This window comes from Solanum dulcamara, chromosome 7 (genome assembly GCF_947179165.1).
Source record: "Solanum dulcamara chromosome 7, daSolDulc1.2, whole genome shotgun sequence".
NCBI classification, from domain to species: Eukaryota; Viridiplantae; Streptophyta; class Magnoliopsida; order Solanales; family Solanaceae; genus Solanum; species Solanum dulcamara.
The window spans coordinates 16,407,656-16,431,571 of NC_077243.1; the positions used below are offsets into that span (position 1 = coordinate 16,407,656).

A 23,916-nucleotide genomic window follows, 5' to 3' on the forward strand; every position below is an offset into this window, starting at 1 on the left:
TTATTAGAATAAAAAATTTGATTTTTATCTAATAAAATGGAGCCTTTGACATTATCAAAGAATGAATTCACCTTCTTTCTTGTTCTTTACATCTTTTTCTCATTCCTACTTTAAATTTGTATTTTTTTCTTTCGATTTATTTTCTTGTAATCGTTTCAAATCTGTCCATTTCCTCATTTCTTCTCTTCACAATTTCAAACTCTATCCAACCACCTTCAACAACCTTTTTCTCCATATATATGCCAATATTAATTTGAAAAAAAAATAGGAAAGAGTTGTGTGTGTGGAGAAGAAAAAAGGTACGGAGGAGAGAGGTGAAGGCAGTTTAACAAAGACGAAGATGGATATGTGAGGGGGCGGGGGGGTATTGCAGTGGAGAATGACGGTGACTCCATTAATGGTGGTTAGAGAGAAGGAGACGGTGAGAAGGTCAGAAGAAATAGGAAGTGACTGCTGCAATTTTTTTAAAAAAAATTATTGAGATGTAATGTTTTTTGAACTAATTAATTAAATAGTTTTAAAATAGATTTTTATAGCTCACAATATTTTTTAAATAATTATTTTGATATATGCCACATGTATTTATTTTATTCGTCACTTTGACACGGTACTACACTTTCTTTAATTTTTTTGTTGATTGTCAAAGTGCCAAAATGACACAGTGAAATCCGACAATAGGTGTTTAAAATGAACAAAGACCAGTTGACATGTTTAAGTGAAATTTAGTGCCAACTTTAATGTGCCACCGATGCTTCTACCATTTGAATATGACAAATCAAACAAGCAATAAAAACTAATTTCAGCATAACTTATTATTCCAATATAACTTTCGAAATCTGATTATTATCCTATTTTATGTGATTTATTTTTAGTCTGTAAAAAAAAAAGATTATCTTATTATAATTAAAAATATTCTAACTTTAAAATTTTTCTTCTATCCAATCATTTATAATTTACACACACAAGTATATAAAAATATTTTAGATCACAATATGCCACATAAAATGGAAGAATACTACTACGCAGTCGGTGTGGTTAAACCCAACAGCGAATGTATATGACCCAAATCTGCGCATCTTTTTTGAGGAAAGAACTGAAAAAAAAAGAAGAGGCGACTAATCGAGGGAGACGAAAGATTGAAGGGCTCGGCATATTCAAAGTTGAATCAATCGCCCAATTGGTATATATTGACGCTTTATACAGAGATTTCCCCCCAAACCCCTAATTTTTAATTCGTCCAGTCTTACAATTAAAGCTTGATTCTTATATTGTTTCTTATGGGTGGCAAATTGGTTGCAAAACATGGAGATTGCTCATTGTCCATTGTTTTTATTTCCGGGTTTTCCCTAATTATTGTTTGTATGGTAGTTTCAAAATCAGCAACCATTTGATTCTCTGTGATTTTGGGTAATATAAACATAGATGATTACACTCTGCTCTCGACCCCACTTGTGAGATTACCCCGGGCATGTTGTTGTTTCTATCTTTATGATCTTCTTCTTGTTTGTGTCTTTATGATCTTGTTGTTTATACAACAACACATCCCTTGTAGGTAATTCACATTTCATCATCGAAGAGTATCTTGATTAGGAGATTCTTTCATCAAATGGTGGTCTAAATAGTAAGACTAATTGCAATATGTACTGATTAGTATTTTAGAAGTAGAGAACTGAATTTCCAATATTTTAGAGGAGGAACTTTCCAGTATTGTTAATTGTAAAATGCATAAGGTCCTGATGTGTAATGCAAGTCTTGTTACTTAAACCGCTAGCAAACTTTGTCTGGAACAAGTAACTCCATAAAGAAGGAGATTCATTGTGCCCAGTAGTTGCGAGTCTTTGACTTTTAATCTTGGTTTTATCAGCACCTTCGCATTTTTCATCAATTTTAGAGAGTTGCTTTAGATGGACAAAGTACAATCGAAACAATGAATCAATAATTCATGAAATTGGATCTATCTAATGAAACTATCTTCAAATGCTACAACAAGAAGTAGAAAAAATGGGTTGTACTTTCTTCAAGCCTACTTGTTTATCATTTATTTATGACTACCCTTTGTGATTTTGGTAAAATTAAATATTTATCAATGCTAGGATAGATGTTTCATAAAGTGTTGATCTTGTGTTGCATTCGTGCTTAGGAAAAGCATATTTGCTATTCCAATGCCAAATTATATTGCATGAGTTGGCATAACTAAGTCACATGCATGAGATCGTGTTGGCCTGCAGAAATAAGAAGATACTGGGTATGGATCAGAATATTAGGTCTACCTATGAATTTTTGGTCTCAGGAGATGTTTAAGGAGATCGGTAACCAGTGTGGAGGATTTATTAAGACGGTCAATAATGTTCATTCATGCAATATTGTTTGGCATTGGAATAGCAACATTATTGACAACTACTTCGACTATCCACAGTTGCATGAATATGATTCTACTGAGAGTGGTGAAACAAATAAACGTCTTTGTGGGGAGAATATTATCTAACCAAGGATGAAAAAAACAAAAGAACCTAGGTTCAACTTTATTTCCTTATAATCTATAATTTTCTTTTAGAATAATAATAAGATTCTCATGGCCATCTTGTGACTTTTGAAGACGTAATTTTTTAAGGGAAAAAAATAGTTGTGTTGGGATGACATGCAGACTCTCGATGATGGAGTCAAGGTTCTAGTTGTAGCACCTAAGGTCCAGGGTCCGTGAGAATACATTCTTTTTGGTAGCACCTCTGTGAATCCATGTACTTCTGATTGTGCTTAGCCACTTAGGTGCCAACTGATGGTGCCTAGCCGACAATCTCTCTTAAGTTTTTATTTCAGATTCATCTGTTAGTGCCCATGCACTGTTATTTAGAACGTAGACGCTATACATTTAGGATGTACTATTCTAAAGACTTATAACAACAACTTCGTCTTAGTCCTAAAAGAAATCAGGGTGGCTATGTGAATCCTTACCAACCATGTTCCCGATGTAAACTCGGGCCAACATTTACAAAATAAAAATAATCCCATCTTCGCTCTGAATTGTTTGCACATAGACATCATAATCCCATCCAATCTCACCTCAACTTCACTCTTCTTATGATGACAAAACCTTCAACTTCACTTTTCTTATGATGACTAAACCTTTAGTGCGTACATTTTGTCTTATGTCTACTTATCCTACCCCAACTATCTAGAGTGTTGCTGCTGTAGCCCATCTGTTGCAAGTATGTCTGCACAAGTAAAAGAACAAGAGGAAAAGTACCTCCAAGACTTCTACACAGCAGAAACTGTGCTGTAGTTCTGAAGGTCCATTGTGGACTTGTAGTTTCTCCTTGTGTGCTGCATGTTGCTGGAGTTGTTGAGTGTTGTGGCTTGTAAACATGTCCCCAACTTTTACGTGCTTTAATGTATCTCCAGCCACCTGCAAATGCATAGAAACAAGCCAACAAGACCAAAAACAACTAGACACAAACCTTAAGTCGGCTAACTTTTTCAAGGTCGCTCGACTAACGTCTCCAATTATCCGTTTGAGCTGAAACTTCTTGGGCTTTGCAATTACTATATTTTCTGTAGTCCTACAACATTTGGAGGCCTGGAAACTCCAAATTGCAAATTGCTCCCTCATTAGGCTTAAGTCGGCTAACTTTTTCAAGGTCGCTCGACTAACGTCTCCAATTATCCGTTTTTGTTGAAACTTATTGGACTCTTCAAATACAATATTTGCTGTAATCCTGCAACTTTTGGAGGCCTTTTTCACAATCTGGAAGCTCCAATTTGTGAAATGCTCCATCTTGAGACTTAAGTCGGCTAACTTTTTCAAGGTCGCTCGACTAACGTCTCCAATTATCCTTTTGAGCTGAAACTTCTTGGGCTCTGCAGGAGTTATATTTGCTGCAATCTTGCACAATTTGGAGTCATTTTGGTGTAGCATGGTGTATTTGTTGAAGGTTGCTGGTTGCTTCTGGTCTCTATTGCTGTTGCTGATTGGCTGCTGCTGTTGATCAGTTGCAGTCACTGTTGCTGCTGTATTGTGGTATATGCAAGTGATGTTGTTGAGATGCTGGTGCAGGAACTCCAAACTCAGCTGCTGCAACTCCAATCCAAGGCTCAAAGTATTATGATACCTGCACAAAGAGGCACCCAACAGGAAACAAAATTGGAACTTAAGCTTCATTTTTGATGGCTGTTGAGTGTGGATCCATGTGTTGGATGTTGGGTTGCTGGTCTGGATTGGTGTTGCTGTATGCTCCTGTGTGTTGTGGTAGTTGGAAGTTCTTGTTCTTTGAGGGTGCAGCTGTGTAAAGTACCTGCACCAGGTAAACAAACAAGAAGACACCACTACTCTAGCTCTTACTTCTAGATGTATGTTAGTAGTGCTACTGAAGCAGTAAACAAGGGAGACTCTCCCCTTACAATAGGTGATAACTAGGTGGAATAAAGAGTAAAACAAATTACAAATAGATAGTCTATTACACATTTGAGAAATAGTTCAGTCAAGAAGATAGTTTGATCTTTTTTAGAGTTTTTCTTCTGAAACTTGCCACTCCTAGCTTGTCCATCTTGATGTAGCCCTTTGTTTCCTATGGTAGCTGCTGGAGGTTGTAGAAGTGTTGTGTATCATTGAACCTGTGGTTGCATTTTGATAAGGTATCTGCAGGATGGTTTGCTTCTCTGAAGATATGTTTGCACTGAAAGAGTTCCAATTGTTGGACCAAAGATTGTAGCTTTGTAACATATCTGTGAATGCTCCAGGGTGGTTTGAGGTCTTGTTTCAGCCACTTAGTCAATAGTTCTGAGTCAACTTCCAATATCACTCTATTATATCCATGTTGGAGACACCAATTGAGGCCAATAGCTGCTGCCTGCACCTCTGCCTGGTTATTAGTACCCATTCCCAATGGAGTAGCAAAGGCATAAATTAAGTTACCATTATGATCTCTTAATATTCCCCCTGCTCCAATTTTCCCAGGGTTGTCTAATGCACTCCCATCAGTATTCAGTTTCACAATGGAAGATGGAGGTCTGATCCACATAACTTTGGTCACTCTCATGTCTTGTTGGCACTGTTCTATCATAGGAACCAGTTCCTCCCAGCTCTGAGGCCACTTAATGTAAGGGTAAGCAGTGTTTATCAGCATGTATAGGTCCTTGACTATGGAGAATTTAACTCTAGTAGTACTAGATTTCTTTCCTCCATATTTACTTGCACATCTATTCTTCCATATATGCCAACAAACAAAGATAGGAGTGGCCTGCAACATGATCTTATGAACCTCATTATTGGACTTGGCAGTCCACCACTTCATCAGGATGCTTCTCAAGGGGCAGGTCCCTTGCATTATCCCCCATGAGCTAGAGAAGTGTTGCCAAATATGCTTGGCAAAATTTCCTGAAGCAAATATGTGATCTACATTGTCCAATCCTGGTCTGTAACAACAAGAACATGCTGCTGGTACTACTCCAAATTGGACAAGTTTATCATTAGTAGGGAGTTTCTGTCTCAGAGCTCTCCATAGTAGAAAAGACACTTTGAAGGGAATGTTAGTGTGCCAAGTGCACCCATCAGTCAGGGTCTTGGCTCTTTTCTTCCTAACTAGTTCCCAGGATGATTTAGGAGTGAAGTTGCCATGTGAAGTCAACTTCCACCAGGCTTGATCAGCTGTGTTAGGGTGATAGTCTATCTCAGTGTCTAGTATCTGCTGCACCAGCTGAGGAGGGGCATATTTTCTGATTTTCTGCACATTCCACTCCCCATTCTCAATATATCAGATACTCTAGTATTGTTGAGTCTAGGTAGATGGTTGTTATGATAAGCTAGGGGGCCACTACCCAGCCAATCATCCCACCAGAAACTGCTTGTACCTGAGTTGATGTATCTGTATATGTGGCTCAATATCAATTTTATTAGCCATCATGTGCTTTCACATAATAGACTGACCTGTGTCCCATTTTTTTATCACAGGATGAGCCCTCTGGCAGTACTTAGCCTTCAGAAATTCTCCCCATAAAGTCTTCTTAGACCTGAAGGTCCACCATTGTTTGTATTGCAAAGCTAAGCACACATCTTGTATTTTCTTCATACCAATACCCCCTTACTCCACAGGATAGCTGAGGGTCTCCCATGATGCCCAGTGATATCTCTTCTTCTCCTTGTCCCACCCCCAGAAAAAGTCAGCTATGAGGCCTCTGATCTGATTCATAGTGGTAGCAGTAGGTCTGATTGCAGACAACAAGTGGATTGGTAGTGATTGCAGCACTGATTTCACCAATGTTGCTCTGCCTCCATAGCTCAACACTTTAGTCTGCCATCCTCTGATTTTGCTTAGAACTTTGGACACCATACTTGTATAGTAAATGATTCTCTGCCTTCCAATGTAGAGTGGACAACCCAGGTAAGTAATGGGACCATGTGTACACTTAAAGCCTGTGATACTACCTATCCTTTCAATAACATCTGGATTGATATTAAGAGAAAGCATGAACTGGCTCTTGTCCTTGTTGATTAGCTGTCCTGAAGTAGTTTCATAAGCCTTCAAAGTCTTGGTAATAAGATTCATGGAAAAGTTGTTGGTAGCTGTGAAGATGATCACATCATCTGCAAAGCTCAAGTGGTTCACTTGGGGCCCTTTTCTTTCCATATGGAATCCAGTATATAGGTAATGTTGGTGAAGATTATTCAGCATCCTGGATAAAACTTCAGCTCCTATAATGAATAATGCAGGTGACAAGGGGTCTCCTTGCTTGAGACCTCTTGTGGAATGAAAAAAGCCATGCCTTACCCCATTGATGATGACTGAGTACCAGTTGTTGGACATGACCCTCCACACCATATCAATAAAGATTTCTCCAAATCCCATCCTTCTCAATTCTGGCACTATTGTCATTAAGACGAATATGGGGTGGACCCACCTCCGGACCTCGAAAAATTTCGTTCAAAAGATGGGAACGAATATAACGACGACACGAACACAACGCAAGTTGTAGCACCGGAAAATTCCACTCGTAGCTCCCCCAAAGTGCAAAATCAGTCGGCAATCACTGTAGCACTGTCAGAGGAGCAAATCGCCTGGGTTCATCACATAAACGATTTGGAGAAAGCTGGATTGATTCGAATCGAACAAAAAATTGGGGATGTTTCTACACTACAAGGGCTACATGATATCCAAAAATTAGCTGTTTTGAATCAGCCAATTGTGAAAAATCAAAGGGCGAATGCTGGAGGAGATGCGACTGAGTCGCCTGAAGCTCGATCGCCGATTCGAAGCTCCTCCGGCGACTGTAGAGTGGCGCTCATCTCAGGGGTTTACTCCCCACATCAAAGCGTCCCTCTCCTCCAAATTTCAGATCAAATAGCCGTCGGAATAGTCAGAGACCAACTCGACGGAGCTCCGGCAACAATTTCAGGTGAAAAACAATGCCATCCTGGGCGCTTCAATGTCACAAATGAACTCCACTAGGTGAGAGGCTTCGAATCTTCCTCCAACAATTCGAATGTGGAAAAACATGCCACTGGTTCGAAATCTGATGAATATCAGAATGAACAAATCCAAGCTTCGAATTGTGATAATTCAATAAGCTTTGGACTATTTCATATCGAAAATGTGATTCCTAATCCCCCAAACACTGGAGAAGCAATTCAATCTTCTCCAAATAGCACAAATATGCATAGGCAGCAGAGTTACTGTTCAAGTGAACTCGCCGGAGCTCCGGCGACCCAATCAATGCAAAACCAACGCCAAAATCTTCCCAAAAGTGTTGTGGAGACATCCAGTAAAGGCACATACTTCGAATCGTCACCTACAAGTCCAAATTCAAAAAGTCGTCAAGACGCTCCTCAAGGTGTTGTGCCCAGTTCTGCTGATCTTCAAGCTGAAAAAACACCTTGGCTCCTAATCAATGTATGCAACCTGAAGATGATATGTACATAATTGATAATGCAAATTTGATGAACCAATGGTCCAAAAATGATAGAGCTCCTTCAGGAACTCCAAACCAATGTAACATGATGGACCCTGCAGCACTACAAGGTAAGTTCTCTGAAACTTTCAACCAATCTTCATTACCTCACACTAATTATACTAACCTTAATGAACAAATACATACTAAGCCCACTGAATCACCTCTTGTTAATCCTACTGGCAAAAATGTTCAATCTGGTAATGTCCATGTTATGTTGAAATCCACTGGAACTCATTTGCAACCCAATGCAAATGAGAACCATGGTGCTGTGATCAAATCTTCTATGCAGGGTACTGATACTATGGCTAAAAACAATCCTGAAAAAACTACCAAGGTTCATATCAATAATAATCCTCAGCAAAACAGTCTCCCACAAGTTAACAGACCTACCACCTATCAAAATAACTTCCCTAAGATTTCTAATAATTTTGATAGGCATACTCCTAACAATCAAGGTTCCAAAATTCTCAATAATCAAACTCATCATAATGACAATACCAACCAAAATGCTCAGAAGACTCAGTTCCCTAGCAGAAAAGAACAGGTCCCTCAGCCAGCCCCTTATACTGTAACTCAAACCTTTGCTGCTAAATTGAGAATCAATCAAGCAAGAACTGAGACCCCTGTAGAATTATCTACACCTATATACACCACTAGACAAGGTCTTCCTGCAGTGCTATATGACAACAATGATTTCATGGTCAAATTAGCTGAAAAATGTAAATTTACTCTAGTGGGTAAATTCACCAATACCATGCCCAAAATAGAGCTTATCAAGAGAAGCTTCATCCTCCAAACTCAACTTGTAGGAGGAGTTAAGATTGCTCATTTTAATGCAAGGCATGTGTACATTGACCTGGATAATGAAATGGACTACACCACAGTGTGGACCAAACAGAGAATGATAATTGAGGGACAAAGTATGAGAATACAGACCTGGACACCAACATTCAGGCCTGAGGAAGAGACTCCTATTGTGCCAATTTGGGTGGCCCTTCCTGAGCTCCCCTGGCATTGTTACACTAAGGAGTTTGTGACTACTTTGCTTGCTCCTGTTGGCAAAGTATTATTCATGGATGCAGCATCCATTCAGAAGACTAGAGGGAGCACTGCCAAGGTGAGAGTTCAGGTTGATCTCACTAAGGAGAGACCTCCTCATGTGTGGCTTGGCCATGATAAAAAGGATCCCAACATAGGAAGATGGCAAACCCTCCAATATGAGAATGTCCCAGAATACTGTATACTATATGTACTGTAAACACCAGGGACATATGCATCATGCTTGTAATATTAAGAGAAGGGATGATGAACAAAAGAGAAGAAAGGATGAAGAAGCTGCTAAAAAGAGCAAGACCAGGGAGAACAGAAATGGAAATGACCAAGAGGACCCTCAAACTACTGTTGTACAGAAAAGGAACCACACCTTACCAACTGAAGTTCCAAACCAAACACAGACCATGAATGATACTACAAATGAGAATGTGTGGCAAATTCAGAAGAAGAAACAACACAAGGGACAAAGCCATCCTCAACAAGACAATGTGAATTGGCCTACTCCACCACAGAACTACAGCAACAAAGATCAATTACAGCAGAAAAACACAAGTACAGGTAAGTCTTCTAATCCTATTTCCAATTTTTATGTTGATCTTGTTACACAAGATCACACCACTAACCAAGATGCAGGGGAACCAATAAACACAAGGAACTCTAAGAAAAGGAGTTCATCAACATGGCAAGAAAAAACCAAAGAACAAAGACATGAGATTATCTTAGTGCCCCCACAGACCCCAATTCCTAATGTAGACTGCACAGGTAATGCCTCACCAGGTGATAATTATGTGAACACACAAGCAAGGAGTTCAGGTATTGACTTAATACTCCCAATACCCCAGAATCCCCCACAATATAATACTAGTACTGCTGACTCAATAGTTGCTGGAGGAGTACAGGAGAACCTCACTAACTTGCAGGAAGGGGCAACCAAAGGGGGTGGGAGATTGTCTCATGTTTTGCATGAGAACCCAAGCACTGACCCTAGGTGTGACTATAGAGCTCCTGCTACCCCAGTACAACAATCTCAGCACAGCAACCCTACTCTTACAAATACACAAACAGATGATCAGAATGCTAAAAAGGACCACATTGGTACTGATGCAATCCAACTGCCAACAATCAAAGGCTCTATGGCCAAAGATATGGGGGCAATAGCAAGTACAAGTATCACAGGTTCTGATGGAAAAAAAAATAACATGAGCAAGAAGAGAAGGGATGCAATTAAAAAAAAGAATTGTTGAAAAAGACTCTTCTGTCAATGAACACACATGTCAGCAATTTGTCTTGGATGATGATCAAGTGGGCATGGATATCACTCCCCTCCAGGCCCATTGTATCCTCACCACTCCCCTCATTCAGTAAGTCTTATTCCTGAGACAACTACTGAACATCTTCAGCCCAACTGTACTCTCAACACTGAGGTTGATGAATATGCAGTGTGTGTATCTGAGAATGAAGAGGATAATGATTATCAACCAATGACTGACCATGAGGATGAGGATGTTGTGAGTGAACAATTGATTAAGGCTTTCAGCCCATCCAGGGACAAGGTGTATGAGGATGAGGTCCAACTGGTTGCTAAGTCACAGGGAGTCTCTGATGAATATAGGGTCACTCATTCTGAAGATGAGAAAGACCATGACCAGTGGGAAGAGGCACAACAAGAAGATCAACTGGAGACATTCAGATCCACAATGACAGCTATATTGCAGAAGAAAACTCAGCAAGAAAAGGTGAAGAATGATCCACCCTCCAAAAGTAAGCAAAAAAGGAAGAGGAGTAAACAAAGCTTAATCAGCAGCCCAGATAATGTTGCAGTCAAAAGCAACATCAACACAAGGTCTAAATCCCACAGGTTATTATGATCAGTACACTCTGTTGGAATGCAAGGAGTATTGATACTCAAGGAGCCTTAGACACACTACAAAGGTTGAAAGACTACCACAAGCTCTCTATGATTGCAGTGCTGGAACCTTTCTCCAACAAATCTCAACTCCACTTCTACAGAATTCAGTTAGGTATGGATAATGCCATGTCCAATCCCAACAACAAAATATGGCTATTTTGGAACAAAGACTGTGTGTGCAATCTTGTGGATCAGGATGAACAGCAACTTACCTGTAAGATCAGATTGGCCTAAACAATATCTCATTACCTTTGTATATGCCAAATGCAAAGACTACATGAGAAGAGAACTATGGGACAAGATGCTTCAATTCTCTGATAGGGAAGAACCTTGGTGCACCATTGGAGACTTCAATGTAATTACTCATGTTGAAGAGGAGATGGGGGGTCAACCTTACAACATGAACAAGAGTTCATGAACAAGAGTTTTGAGAAAGTTCTCTGCCCCGATTTTTATCACGTTTCTTGGCAGGCTCCTTACGAACTTCTACCTCTCTGTCTTGGACAGTTTCTTCGCCGTGTTGTGACTTTGTCATTGTATGAGCCTGTGCTCTGATACCACTTGTCACGGGGCTATTTTCAACGCCGCGTGGGACAACCAAAAACTGCTTTGACAAGGCAAGTTAAGGCTAAGTCCTGAGAACAATCTTACAAACTGAAGGCAAGATTGACAATGACAAACAAAAGTCCACAAACAAAGAACAAGAGAAAGAGATATGTTTTGGGAGGCAAATGCCAATTTTCTGATTGTGATATATATTTTCTGAATGAATATACAAAGAAGTCCAAGGGACTTATATACTACAAAAAGAGGGGACAGGAGGCCCACGAAATTAATAAAGAAATGGCGCTACAAAGAAAAGTATGTATAAAGAAAAGGCACTAGGCTGCTGGCTGCTGTCCATCATCCTTTGTCTGGTGCCAATCTACTTGTCAAGCACTGACCAGTGAGTGATTTGCCTGCTGGCAGAGGGCCTGCTGGCAGTGTAGGGTCACAGGCTGGTCCCGATGGGCCAGAATGGTGCCACTTTGATTGCGGATCTGTTCGATCGCTTGGGCCAAGCGAAAGTGTTCACAACAGGAGCAAAACTGTTCCTCCCAAAACAGACCAAAACAGGGACAAAGGCCAGTCCGGCCCGCAGCGTGGCCACGATAACAAGAGCAATAATCGCAACTACTTCCGCAGAAATTATGAGGACCGCAAGAGAGAGGCTCCTCAGCGCGAGAATTGCTATTTGTGTGGGCGAAACAATCACGCTGCCCGCGACTGCCCCACGTTAGGAAAGTTGGGTGCCATGGTTGCTGCACATAGACAGCAGGAACAGGCTACAGCACCTGCCGGCGGACAACCCGGCGAACGTGGAATTCACCCCAAGGAACCGGAGCAGGGAAAGAACAAAGCTCTTGGTCTGTTCGGTCATATGACCTTGGCTGCTCTTGCTGCGCAGCTCCCGACGATTAAGCCACGTGAATCGCTGTTCATAGAGGCACAGTTGAACGACAGGAAAGTCCGCATCATGGTGGACACAGGCGCAACACATAATTTCATCACCGAGGCACGAGCCAAAGAATTAGGGCTCACATACACACCCAGCGACACCCTTCTGAAGACCGTCAATGCTATCCCAACCACTGTGAACGGGATTGCCCCAAGTGTGCAGATCACTTTAGGGGAATGGACGGGTCTGACAGACTTCACAGTGGCGCACATGGATGTGTTCGATATTGTGCTGGGCTTGGATTTCTGGTATGAGGTAAATGCATTCATCTCACCACGTCTCAACCAGCTCCACATCAAGGACCTCGGAGGATCATGCGTGGTGCCCCTTATTCGGGTACCACAAAATGGGATGCACCTGTCTGCCATGCAACTGATAAAAGGATTCAAGAAAGGTGAGCCAACCTTTCTAGCCACACTGGCTGGAGTCACTGAAGACTCCCTTGAGGCAGTACCCCTGTCTCCTTGCATTGAACGGGTCCTTGAGGATAATAAGGACGTGATGCCTGAGGAACTTCCCCAGCAGTTGCCACCGCGAAGGGAGGTTGACCATCAGATCGAATTAATTCCAGGGGCGAAGCCGCCTGCCATGTCCCCCTATCGCATGGCGCCCCCGGAATTGGCTGAGTTAAGGAAGCAGCTTAAGGAGCTGCTGGATGCCGGTCACATACGACCATCAAAGGCACCCTTTGGTGCACCTGTCCTATTCCAGAAGAAGAAGGAAGGGACGCTGCGGTTATGTATTGACTACCGCGCCTTGAACAAAGTTACTATAAAGAACAAGTATCCGATCCCTTTGATTGCGGATCTGTTCGATCGCTTGGGCCAAGCGAAAGTGTTCACAAAAATGGACCTGAGGAAAGGCTACTATCAGGTTCGCATAGCTGAAGGGGACGAGCCCAAAACAACGTGCGCAACTCGTTATGGGGCGTTCGAGTGGAGAGTCATGCCATTTGGCTTGACAAATGCACCTGCCACATTCTGCACCTTGATGAATAAACTGTTCCACCCATTTTTGGATCAGTTTGTGGTCATCTACCTGGATGACATTGTCATTTACAGCAATAGCTTGGAAGAGCACGTAGAACACTTGCGCAAGGTATTCCAAATATTGCGAGACAATAAGTTGTGCGTCAAGAGAGAGAAATGCAGCTTCGCACAACCCACCATTCACTTTCTTGGGCATACTATTTGCCATGGAGAAATAAAAATGGATGGCGACAAAGTAAAGGCAATCCAGGATTGGGAGGCCCCAACGAAAGTACTCGAGCTCCGGTCCTTTCTTGGCCTTGCCAACTACTATAGGCGATTTATTTTTGCCTATTCAGCAATTGCAGCTCCGCTCACTGACCTGCTGAGAAAGGGTCGAGAGTGGGGGTGGGATGACCAGTGCAGCAAGGCATTTGAGGAGCTCAAGGCAGCCATCTCCAAAGAGCCAGTCTTGGCGCTACCTGATTTTACTAAGGCATTCGAAATCCACACGGATGCTTCTGATTTTGCCATTGGTGGCGTCCTAATGCAAGAGGGCCACCCAATAGCTTTTGAGAGCAGGAAGTTGACGGATACCGAGCTGCGTTACTCGGCTCATGAGAAGGAAATGACGGCCGTTGTCCACTGCCTAAGGACATGGCGTCACTACATATTGGGTTCTCATTTTGTCGTCAAGACGGACAACGTCGCGACGAGCTACTTCCAGACCCAGAAGAGCCTAACTGCCAAACAGGCTCGCTGGCAAGATTTCCTGGCGGAGTTTGACTACACCTTTGAGCATAAACCAGGAAAGGCCACCTTTGGTTTATGCCCAAAGGTGTAGTCAAACTCCGCCAGGAAATCTTGCCAGCGAGCCTGTTTGGCAGTTAGGCTCTTCTGGGTCTGGAAGTAGCTCGTCGCGACGTTGTCCGTCTTGACGACAAAATGAGAACCCAATATGTAGTGACGCCATGTCCTTAGGCAGTGGACAACGGCCGTCATTTCCTTCTCATGAGCCGAGTAACGCCGCTCGGTATCCGTCAACTTCCTGCTCTCAAAAGCTATTGGGTGGCCCTCTTGCATTAGGACGCCACCAATGGCAAAATCAGAAGCATCCGTGTGGATTTCGAATGCCTTAGTAAAATCAGGTAGCGCCAAGACTGGCTCTTTGGAGATGGCTGCCTTGAGCTCCTCAAATGCCTTGCTGCACTGGTCATCCCACCCCCACTCTCGACCCTTTCTCAGCAGGTCAGTGAGCGGAGCTGCAATTGCTGAATAGGCAAAAATAAATCGCCTATAGTAGTTGGCAAGGCCAAGAAAGGACCGGAGCTCGAGTACTTTCGTTGGGGCCTCCCAATCCTGGATTGCCTTTACTTTGTCGCCATCCATTTTTATTTCTCCATGGCAAATAGTATGCCCAAGAAAGTGAATGGTGGGCTGTGCGAAGCTGCATTTCTCTCTCTTGACGCACAACTTATTGTCTCGCAATATTTGGAATACCTTGCGCAAGTGTTCTACGTGCTCTTCCAAGCTATTGCTGTAAATGACAATGTCATCCAGGTAGATGACCACAAACTGATCCAAAAATGGGTGGAACAGTTTATTCATCAAGGTGCAGAATGTGGCAGGTGCATTTGTCAAGCCAAATGGCATGACTCTCCACTCGAACGCCCCATAACGAGTTACGCACGTTGTTTTGGGCTCGTCCCCTTCAGCTATGCGAACCTGATAGTAGCCTTTCCTCAGGTCCATTTTTGTGAACACTTTCGCTTGGCCCAAGCGATCGAACAGATCCGCAATTAAAGGGATCGGATACTTGTTCTTTATAGTAACTTTGTTCAAGGCGCGGTAGTCAATACATAACCGCAGCGTCCCTTCCTTCTTCTTCTGGAATAGGACAGGTGCACCAAAGGGTGCCTTTGATGGTCGTATGTGACCGGCATCCAGCAGCTCCTTAAGCTGCTTCCTTAACTCAGCCAATTCCGGGGGCGCCATGCGATAGGGGGACATGGCAGGCGGCTTCGCCCCTGGAATTAATTCGATCTGATGGTCAACCTCCCTTCGCGGTGGCAACTGCTGGGGAAGTTCCTCAGGCATCACGTCCTTATTATCCTCAAGGACCCGTTCAATGCAAGGAGACAGGGGTACTGCCTCAAGGGAGTCTTCAGTGACTCCAGCCAGTGTGGCTAGAAAGGTTGGCTCACCTTTCTTGAATCCTTTTATCAGTTGCATGGCAGACAGGTGCATCCCATTTTGTGGTACCCGAATAAGGGGCACCACGCATGATCCTCCGAGGTCCTTGATGTGGAGCTGGTTGAGACGTGGTGAGATGAATGCATTTACCTCATACCAGAAATCCAAGCCCAGCACAATATCAAACACATCCATGTGCGCCACTGTGAAGTCTGTCAGACCCGTCCATTCCCCTAAAGTGATCTGCACACTTGGGGCAATCCCGTTCACAGTGGTTGGGATAGCATTGACGGTCTTCAGAAGGGTGTCGCTGGGTGTGTATGTGAGCCCTAATTCTTTGGCTCGTGCCTCGGTGATGAAATTATGTGTTGCGCCTGTGTCCACCATGATGCGGACTTTCCTGTCGTTCAACTGTGCCTCTATGAACAGCGATTCACGTGGCTTAATCGTCGGGAGCTGCGCAGCAAGAGCAGCCAAGGTCATATGACCGAACAGACCAAGAGCTTTGTTCTTTCCCTGCTCCGGTTCCTTGGGGTGAATTCCACGTTCGCCGGGTTGTCCGCCGGCAGGTGCTGTAGCCTGTTCCTGCTGTCTATGTGCAGCAACCATGGCACCCAACTTTCCTAACGTGGGGCAGTCGCGGGCAGCGTGATTGTTTCGCCCACACAAATAGCAATTCTCGCGCTGAGGAGCCTCTCTCTTGCGGTCCTCATAATTTCTGCGGAAGTAGTTGCGATTATTGCTCTTGTTATCGTGGCCACGCTGCGGGCCGGACTGGCCTTTGTCCCTGTTTTGGTCTGTTTTGGGAGGAACAGTTTTGCTCCTGTTGTGAACACTTTCGCTTGGCCCAAGCGATCGAACAGATCCGCAATCAAAGTGGCACCATTCTGGCCCATCGGGACCAGCCTGTGACCCTACACTGCCAGCAGGCCCTCTGCCAGCAGGCAAATCACTCACTGGTCAGTGCTTGACAAGTAGATTGGCACCAGACAAAGGATGATGGACAGCAGCCAGCAGCCTAGTGCCTTTTCTTTATACATACTTTTCTTTGTAGCGCCATTTCTTTATTAATTTCGTGGGCCTCCTGTCCCCTCTTTTTGTAGTATATAAGTCCCTTGGACTTCTTTGTATATTCATTCAGAAAATATATATCACAATCAGAAAATTGGCATTTGCCTCCCAAAACATATCTCTTTCTCTTGTTCTTTGTTTGTGGACTTTTGTTTGTCATTGTCAATCTTGCCTTCAGTTTGTAAGATTGTTCTCAGGACTTAGCCTTAACTTGCCTTGTCAAAGCAGTTTTTGGTTGTCCCACGCGGCGTTGAAAATAGCCCCGTGACAAGTGGTATCAGAGCACAGGCTCATACAATGACAAAGTCACAACACGGCGAAGAAACTGTCCAAGACAGAGAGGTAGAAGTTCGTAAGGAGCCTGCCAAGAAACGTGATAAAAATCGGGGCAGAGAACTTTCTCAAAACTCTTGTTCATGAACTCTTGTTCATGTTGTAAGGTTGACCCCCCATCTCCTCTTCAACATGAGTAATTACATTGAAGTCTCCAATGGTGCACCAAGGTTCTTCCCTATCAGAGAATTGAAGCATCTTGTCCCATAGTTCTCTTCTCATGTAGTCTTTGCATTTGGCATATACAAAGGTAATGAGATATTGTTTAGGCCAATCTGATCTTACAGGTAAGTTGCTGTTCATCCTGATCCACAAGATTGCACACACAGTCTTTGTTCCAAAATAGCCATATTTTGTTGTTGGGATTGGACATGGCATTATCCATACCTAACTGAATTCTGTAGAAGTGGAGTTGAGATTTGTTGGAGAAAGGTTCCAGCACTGCAATCATAGAGAGCTTGTGGTAGTCTTTCAACCTTTGTAGTGTGTCTAAGGCTCCTTGAGTATCAATACTCCTTGCATTCCAACAGAGTGTACTGATCATAATAACCTGTGGGATTTAGACCTTGTGTTGATGTTGCTTTTGACTGCAACATTATCTGGGCTGCTGATTAAGCTTTGTTTACTCCTCTTCCTTTTTTGCTTACTTTTGGAGGGTGGATCATTCTTCACCTTTTCTTGCTGAGTTTTCTTCTGCAATATAGCTGTCATTGTGGATCTGAATGTCTCCAGTTGATCTTCTTGTTGTGCCTCTTCCCACTGGTCATGGTCTTTCTCATCTTCAGAATGAGTGACCCTATATTCATCAGAGACTCCCTGTGACTTAGCAACCAGTTGGACCTCATCCTCATACACCTTGTCCCTGGATGGGCTGAAAGCCTTAATCAATTGTTCACTCACAACATCCTCATCCTCATGGTCAGTCATTGGTTGATAATCATTATCCTCTTCATTCTCAGATACACACACTGCATATTCATCAACCTCAGTGTTGAGAGTACAGTTGGGCTGAAGATGTTCAGTAGTTGTCTCAGGAATAAGACTTACTGAATGAGGGGAGTGGTGAGGATACAATGGGCCTGGAGGGGAGTGATATCCATGCCCACTTGATCATCATCCAAGACAAATTGCTGACATGTGTGTTCATTGACAGAAGAGTCTTTTTCAACAATTCTTTTTTTTAATTGCATCCCTTCTCTTCTTGCTCATGTTATTTTTTTTTCCATCAGAACCTGTGATACTTGTACTTGCTATTGCCCCCATATCTTTGGCCATAGAGCCTTTGATTGTTGGCAGTTGGATTGCATCAGTACCAATGTGGTCCTTTTTAGCATTCTGATCATCTGTTTGTGTATTTGTAAGAGTAGGGTTGCTGTGCTGAGATTGTTGTACTGGGGTAGCAGGAGCTCTATAGTCACACCTAGGGTCAGTGCTTGGGTTCTCATGCAAAACATGAGACAATCTCCCACCCCCTTTGGTTGCCCCTTCCTGCAAGTTAGTGAGGTTCTCCTGTACTCCTCCAGCAACTATTGAGTCAGCAGTACTAGTATTATATTGTGGGGGATTCTGGGGTATTGGGAGTATTAAGTCAATACCTGAACTCCTTGCTTGTGTGTTCACATAATTATCACCTGGTGAGGCATTACCTGTGCAGTCTACATTAGGAATTGGGGTCTGTGGGGGCACTAAGATAATCTCATGTCTTTGTTCTTTGGTTTTTTCTTGCCATGTTGATGAACTCCTTTTCTTAGAGTTCCTTGTGTTTATTGGTTCCCTTGCATCTTGGTTAGTGGTGTGATCTTGTGTAACAAGATCAACATAAAAATTGGAAATAGGATTAGAAGACTTACCTGTACTTGTGTTTTTCTGCTGTAATTGATCTTTGTTGCTGTAGTTCTGTGGTGGAGTAGGCCAATTCACATTGTCTTGTTGAGGATGGCTTTGTCCCTTGTGTTGTTTCTTCTTCTGAATTTGCCACACATTCTCATTTGTAGTATCATTCATGGTCTGTGTTTGGTTTGGAACTTCAGTTGGTAAGGTGTGGTTCCTTTTCTGTACAACAGTAGTTTGAGGGTCCTCTTGGTCATTTCCATTTCTGTTCTCCCTGGTCTTGCTCTTTTTAGCAGCTTCTTCATCCTTTCTTCTCTTTTGTTCATCATCCCTTCTCTTAATATTACAAGCATGATGCATATGTCCCTGGTGTTTACAGTACATATAGTATACAGTATTCTGGGACATTCTCATATTGGAGGGTTTGCCATCTTCCTATGTTGGGATCCTTTTTATCATGGCCAAGCCACACATGAGGAGGTCTCTCCTTAGTGAGATCAACCTGAACTCTCACCTTGGCAGTGCTCCCTCTAGTCTTCTGAATGGATGCTGCATCCATGAATAATACTTTGCCAACAGGAGCAAGCAAAGTAGTCACAAACTCCTTAGTGTAACAATGCCAGGGGAGCTCAGGAAGGGCCACCCAAATTGGCACAATAGGAGTCTCTTCCTCAGGCCTGAATGTTGGTGTCCAGGTCTGTATTCTCATACTTTGTCCCTCAATTATCATTCTCTGTTTGGTCCACACTGTGGTGTAGTCCATTTCATTATCCAGGTCAATGTACACATGCCTTGCATTAAAATGAGCAATCTTAACTCCTCCTACAAGTTGAGTTTGGAGGATGAAGCTTCTCTTGATAAGCTCTATTTTGGGCATGGTATTGGTGAATTTACCCACTAGAGTAAATTTACATTTTTCAGCTAATTTGACCATGAAATCATTGTTGTCATATAGCACTGCAGGAAGACCTTGTCTAGTGGTGTATATAGGTGTAGATAATTCTACAGGGGTCTCAGTTCTTGCTTGATTGATTCTCAATTTAGCAGCAAAGGTTTGAGTTACAGTATAAGGGGCTGGCTGAGGGACCTGTTCTTTTCTGCTAGGGAACTGAGTCTTCTGAGCATTTTGGTTGGTATTGTCATTATGATGAGTTTGATTATTGAGAATTTTGGAACCTTGATTGTTAGGAGTATGCCTATCAAAATTATTAGAAATCTTAGGGAAGTTATTTTGATAGGTGGTAGGTCTGTTAACTTGTGGGAGACTGTTTTGCTGAGGATTATTATTGATATGAACCTTGGTAGTTTTTTCAGGATTGTTTTTAGCCATAGTATCAGTACCCTGCATAGAAGATTTGATCACAGCACCATGGTTCTCATTTGCATTGGGTTGCAAATGAGTTCCAGTGGATTTCAACATAACATGGACATTACCAGATTGAACATTTTTGCCAGTAGGATTAACAAGAGGTGATTCAGTGGGCTTAGTATGTATTTGTTCATTAAGGTTAGTATAATTAGTGTGAGGTAATGAAGATTGGTTGAAAGTTTCAGAGAACTTACCTTGTAGTGCTGCAGGGTCCATCATGTTACATTGGTTTGGAGTTCCTGAAGGAGCTCTATCATTTTTGGACCATTGGTTCATCAAATTTGCATTATCAATTATGTACATATCATCTTCAGGTTGCATACATTGATTAGGAGCCAAGGTGTTTTTTCAGCTTGAAGATCAGCAGAACTGGGCACAACACCTTGAGGAGCGTCTTGACGACTTTTTGAATTTGGACTTGTAGGTGACGATTCGAAGTATGTGCCTTTACTGGATGTCTCCACAACACTTTTGGGAAGATTTTGGCGTTGGTTTTGCATTGATTGGGTCGCCGGAGCTCCGGCGAGTTCACTTGAACAGTAACTCTGCTGCCTATGCATATTTGTGCTATTTGGAGAAGATTGAATTGCTTCTCCAGTGTTTGGGGGATTAGGAATCACATTTTCGATATGAAATAGTCCAAAGCTTATTGAATTATCACAATTCGAAGCTTGGATTTGTTCATTCTGATATTCATCAGATTTCGAACCAGTGGCATGTTTTTCCACATTCGAATTGTTGGAGGAAGATTCGAAGCCTCTCACCTAGTGGAGTTCATTTGTGACATTGAAGCGCCCAGGATGGCATTGTTTTTCACCTGAAATTGTTGTCGGAGCTCCGTCGAGTTGGTCTCTGACTATTCCGACGGCCATTTGATCTGAAATTTGGAGGAGAGGGACGCTTTGATGTGGGGAGTAAACCCCTGAGATGAGCGCCACTCTACAGTCGCCGGAGGAGCTTCGAATCGGCGATCGAGCTTCAGGCGACTCAGTCGCATCTCCTCCAGCATTCGCCCTTTGATTTTTCACAATTGGCTGATTCAAAACAGCTAATTTTTGGATATCATGTAGCCCTTGTAGTGTAGAAACATCCCCAATTTTTTGTTCGATTCGAATCAATCCAGCTTTCTCCAAATCGTTTATGTGATGAACCCAGGCGATTTGCTCCTCTGACAGTGCTACAGTGATTGCCGACTGATTTTGCACTTTGGGGGAGCTACGGGTGGAATTTTCCGGTGCTACAACTTGCGTTGTGTTCGTGTCGTCGTTATCTTCGTTCCCATCTTTTGAACGAAATTTTTCGAGGTCCGGAGGTGGGTCCCACCCCATATTCGTCTTAATGACAATGAAGTGGGTTTAGAACCATGAAGTCTCAGGTTCAAATCCCTAGGTGATTTTATCTCATTAGTTCTAGCATTGGTGGACAAAGTTATTTGGTTCATGTTGCTGGTAGGAGGGGGCATGTGTTCGTGGAATTAGTCAAGGTGCATGAAAGCTGGCTAGGACACAACGGTCATCAAAAAAATGATCTTTTTGTTCTTATAAATTGAAATTAGGGTACTCCTATATTCGCCATGCATCCCACCACCTTAAATATAACATTAAATAGCTTGGTAAACTCTCCTTCTTCGAAGACACTCCCAAATCTTTATGGATTTACCATTTGGACTGCATACTTTTCTAATCTTCATATTTTTTATATAGGCAGCCACTAATGCTTGCATTAGGTTAGGCTATCTACATAACACCTCTTGGGGTCCGGGGAAGTGGTCCGGCTCTTCCTCGGACCTTGCTAACGCGGCAGGATGCTTTGTGCACCAGACTGTTTTTTTTTAATATTTTTTATTTTGACCTAATTCTACCAGTATAGCTAAAGTTTCTATCGTGCAGAGATGTATTTAGATCCAAATTGTATATTCTCGTGGCTCGAGTTGAACAATTGACCAAAATAGCCTCTCTATGTCTCTTTGATCTGGTTATCTCCACATAATCAACATTATGCCAAGCAGTTGGCCATTATGGCCATGTGAACGGATATTGCTTTTTATGATTTAGGGGATGATGGAAGAGTCTGAGATGTGGTTTTGAATTGCACCTTCTCTGTGTGAATATTAGATACAGTAATGTGTTCCCTTCAATGAACTTCTCTTTTCACTTTGTTTTAATAAAAGAAAATGAAATCTTTGCCACTAGTATATACAGTTTTTAACTCTTTGCTAATTTTGTGCTATTTGTCCTCTATTAACTTTCTAGTTTTTTCAAAAATTTTCTCCAATCGCAAATCTGCTCCAGATTAAATTTTCTCCAATCACAAATCTGCTCCAGATTAACAATCTTTATAGCACACTTGAGAGAGAGAGAGAGAGAGAGAGAGAGAGAGAACTTTTCAAGCCTCTGTATGTAGTTTCGGTATTACTTTCCATTGTGCTCTCCCTGTCTATTTCCAATTCTCTTCTTTGCTTCTGTTTCTCTTAGTTGTTCCATGAAACTACTGTCTTGTTAGGGTTCCTGTATTTGCTGTCGTTATTTCTTTTTGTGCTTTCCCAACAAAGTTTACCTTTTTAAAAATTACTTGAACTGTTTTATTTAGGTGGCAGATGAGGTCTAATGGCAGAGTTTTTATATGCTTTCTTTCTTTCTACAAGTTTCATCATGATTGCCCTTTTCCCCCTGTTGCTATTTATCTCATCATTTTCACTTCCTTCCTTGGAGCTGAGAAAATTATGGAAGCAAGAACAGTGATTGCTTGTTGATTGTTGTTCTCATGAAGAACTTATACTTGAAAGTCTTTTTCACTATAAACTCTCTCAAAATTTCAAATGTGAGGATAGAAATTTATCATCTTATGATATTTGTCTTATAATTAATGGTATCAATGATCCTGGAGCATCTTCTCTGCATGATATAAGTCTTAAAAAACAATTTCCTTTCAGAGTGTATTCATTTGCTTCTTTTTTTTCCCATTGTGGTATGAATCTCTATAGAATTGTGACATTGAATGTCAAAGCGCATATGCTTGTGACATTTTAAGCTGGCAACAATTTTCAAAATGCTTTTTGGTGATAGTCAAGGAGAAAAAATGGAATTGCACTTGTAAGGAGCCAGTTTGCATGTTAACTGCAATCTGATCAGGCACTATTTTCTACCGTTTCTGAAGGTTTTCTGTCTCGCTATCGAGTCTGGTCAAGACTGGGGAAAGCAAATAGGAAATGGCAAGAAATATGGGTCGTCTCTTGAAATCGTTGATTGAGCTTCCAGTATCCAAAGTTGGTTTTCCAAAAAACTCAGCTAGTCGACTCATTTGCTCTTCAACTCAAGGAGGGCAAATCAAACAGGATCATCCTGGAGAGCATGATGCTCGTACTTTGGATGAGAATGAGAAGGTTGATAACAAAAATGAAGGGAATATTGAAGCTGAGGGCGACAATGACGAAGGGGACACTTCTAATTTTAACAAAAAGACTGGTGAGATTGGAGGCCCTAAAGGTCCTGAGCCCACCCGCTATGGCGACTGGGAGCGTGGTGGCCGCTGCTCTGATTTCTAATCTTCGTTTTAGCTTTTGATTAAACTGTCATCTTACAGGTAATTTGTTGCCTAACGGATATGTAGGAGACTAATAAGTAATAATATAGGTTCTAGTCAAATAATGATATTATTTTCGAAGTTCTTTTTTTCCTGATGTTTGAATAGTGCTATGAATATTGAATAAGAGCAGCTGTTGCACGAATTTACAATGCGAAGTTTCTGATAA

The 23,916-nt window shown here is 42.2% G+C and overlaps 1 protein-coding gene across 2 annotated transcripts; it reads left to right on the plus strand.

Moving 5' to 3' along the window:
- The first annotated feature begins 986 nt into the window (after positions 1-986).
- On the plus strand, positions 987-23,916 carry LOC129894445 (uncharacterized). Of its 2 annotated transcripts, XM_055970149.1 has the most exons (3): positions 987-1,180; positions 4,052-4,298; positions 23,322-23,916. In XM_055970149.1, exon 3 carries the CDS (start codon positions 23,374-23,376, stop codon positions 23,707-23,709), a length of 336 nt encoding a protein of 111 aa, XP_055826124.1. In that variant the 5' UTR covers positions 987-1,180; positions 4,052-4,298; positions 23,322-23,373; the 3' UTR covers positions 23,710-23,916. The 2 variants fall into 2 exon arrangements, with proteins under 2 accessions (XP_055826124.1, XP_055826123.1); XM_055970148.1 differs by lacking the exon at positions 4,052-4,298 and having other exon boundaries at positions 988-1,180.

Bases quoted from the DNA above. Each gene is read 5' to 3' on its own strand.
- LOC129894445 (XM_055970149.1), top strand. From the start codon at position 23,374: ATGGCAAGAAATATGGGTCGTCTCTTGAAATCGTTGATTGAGCTTCCA.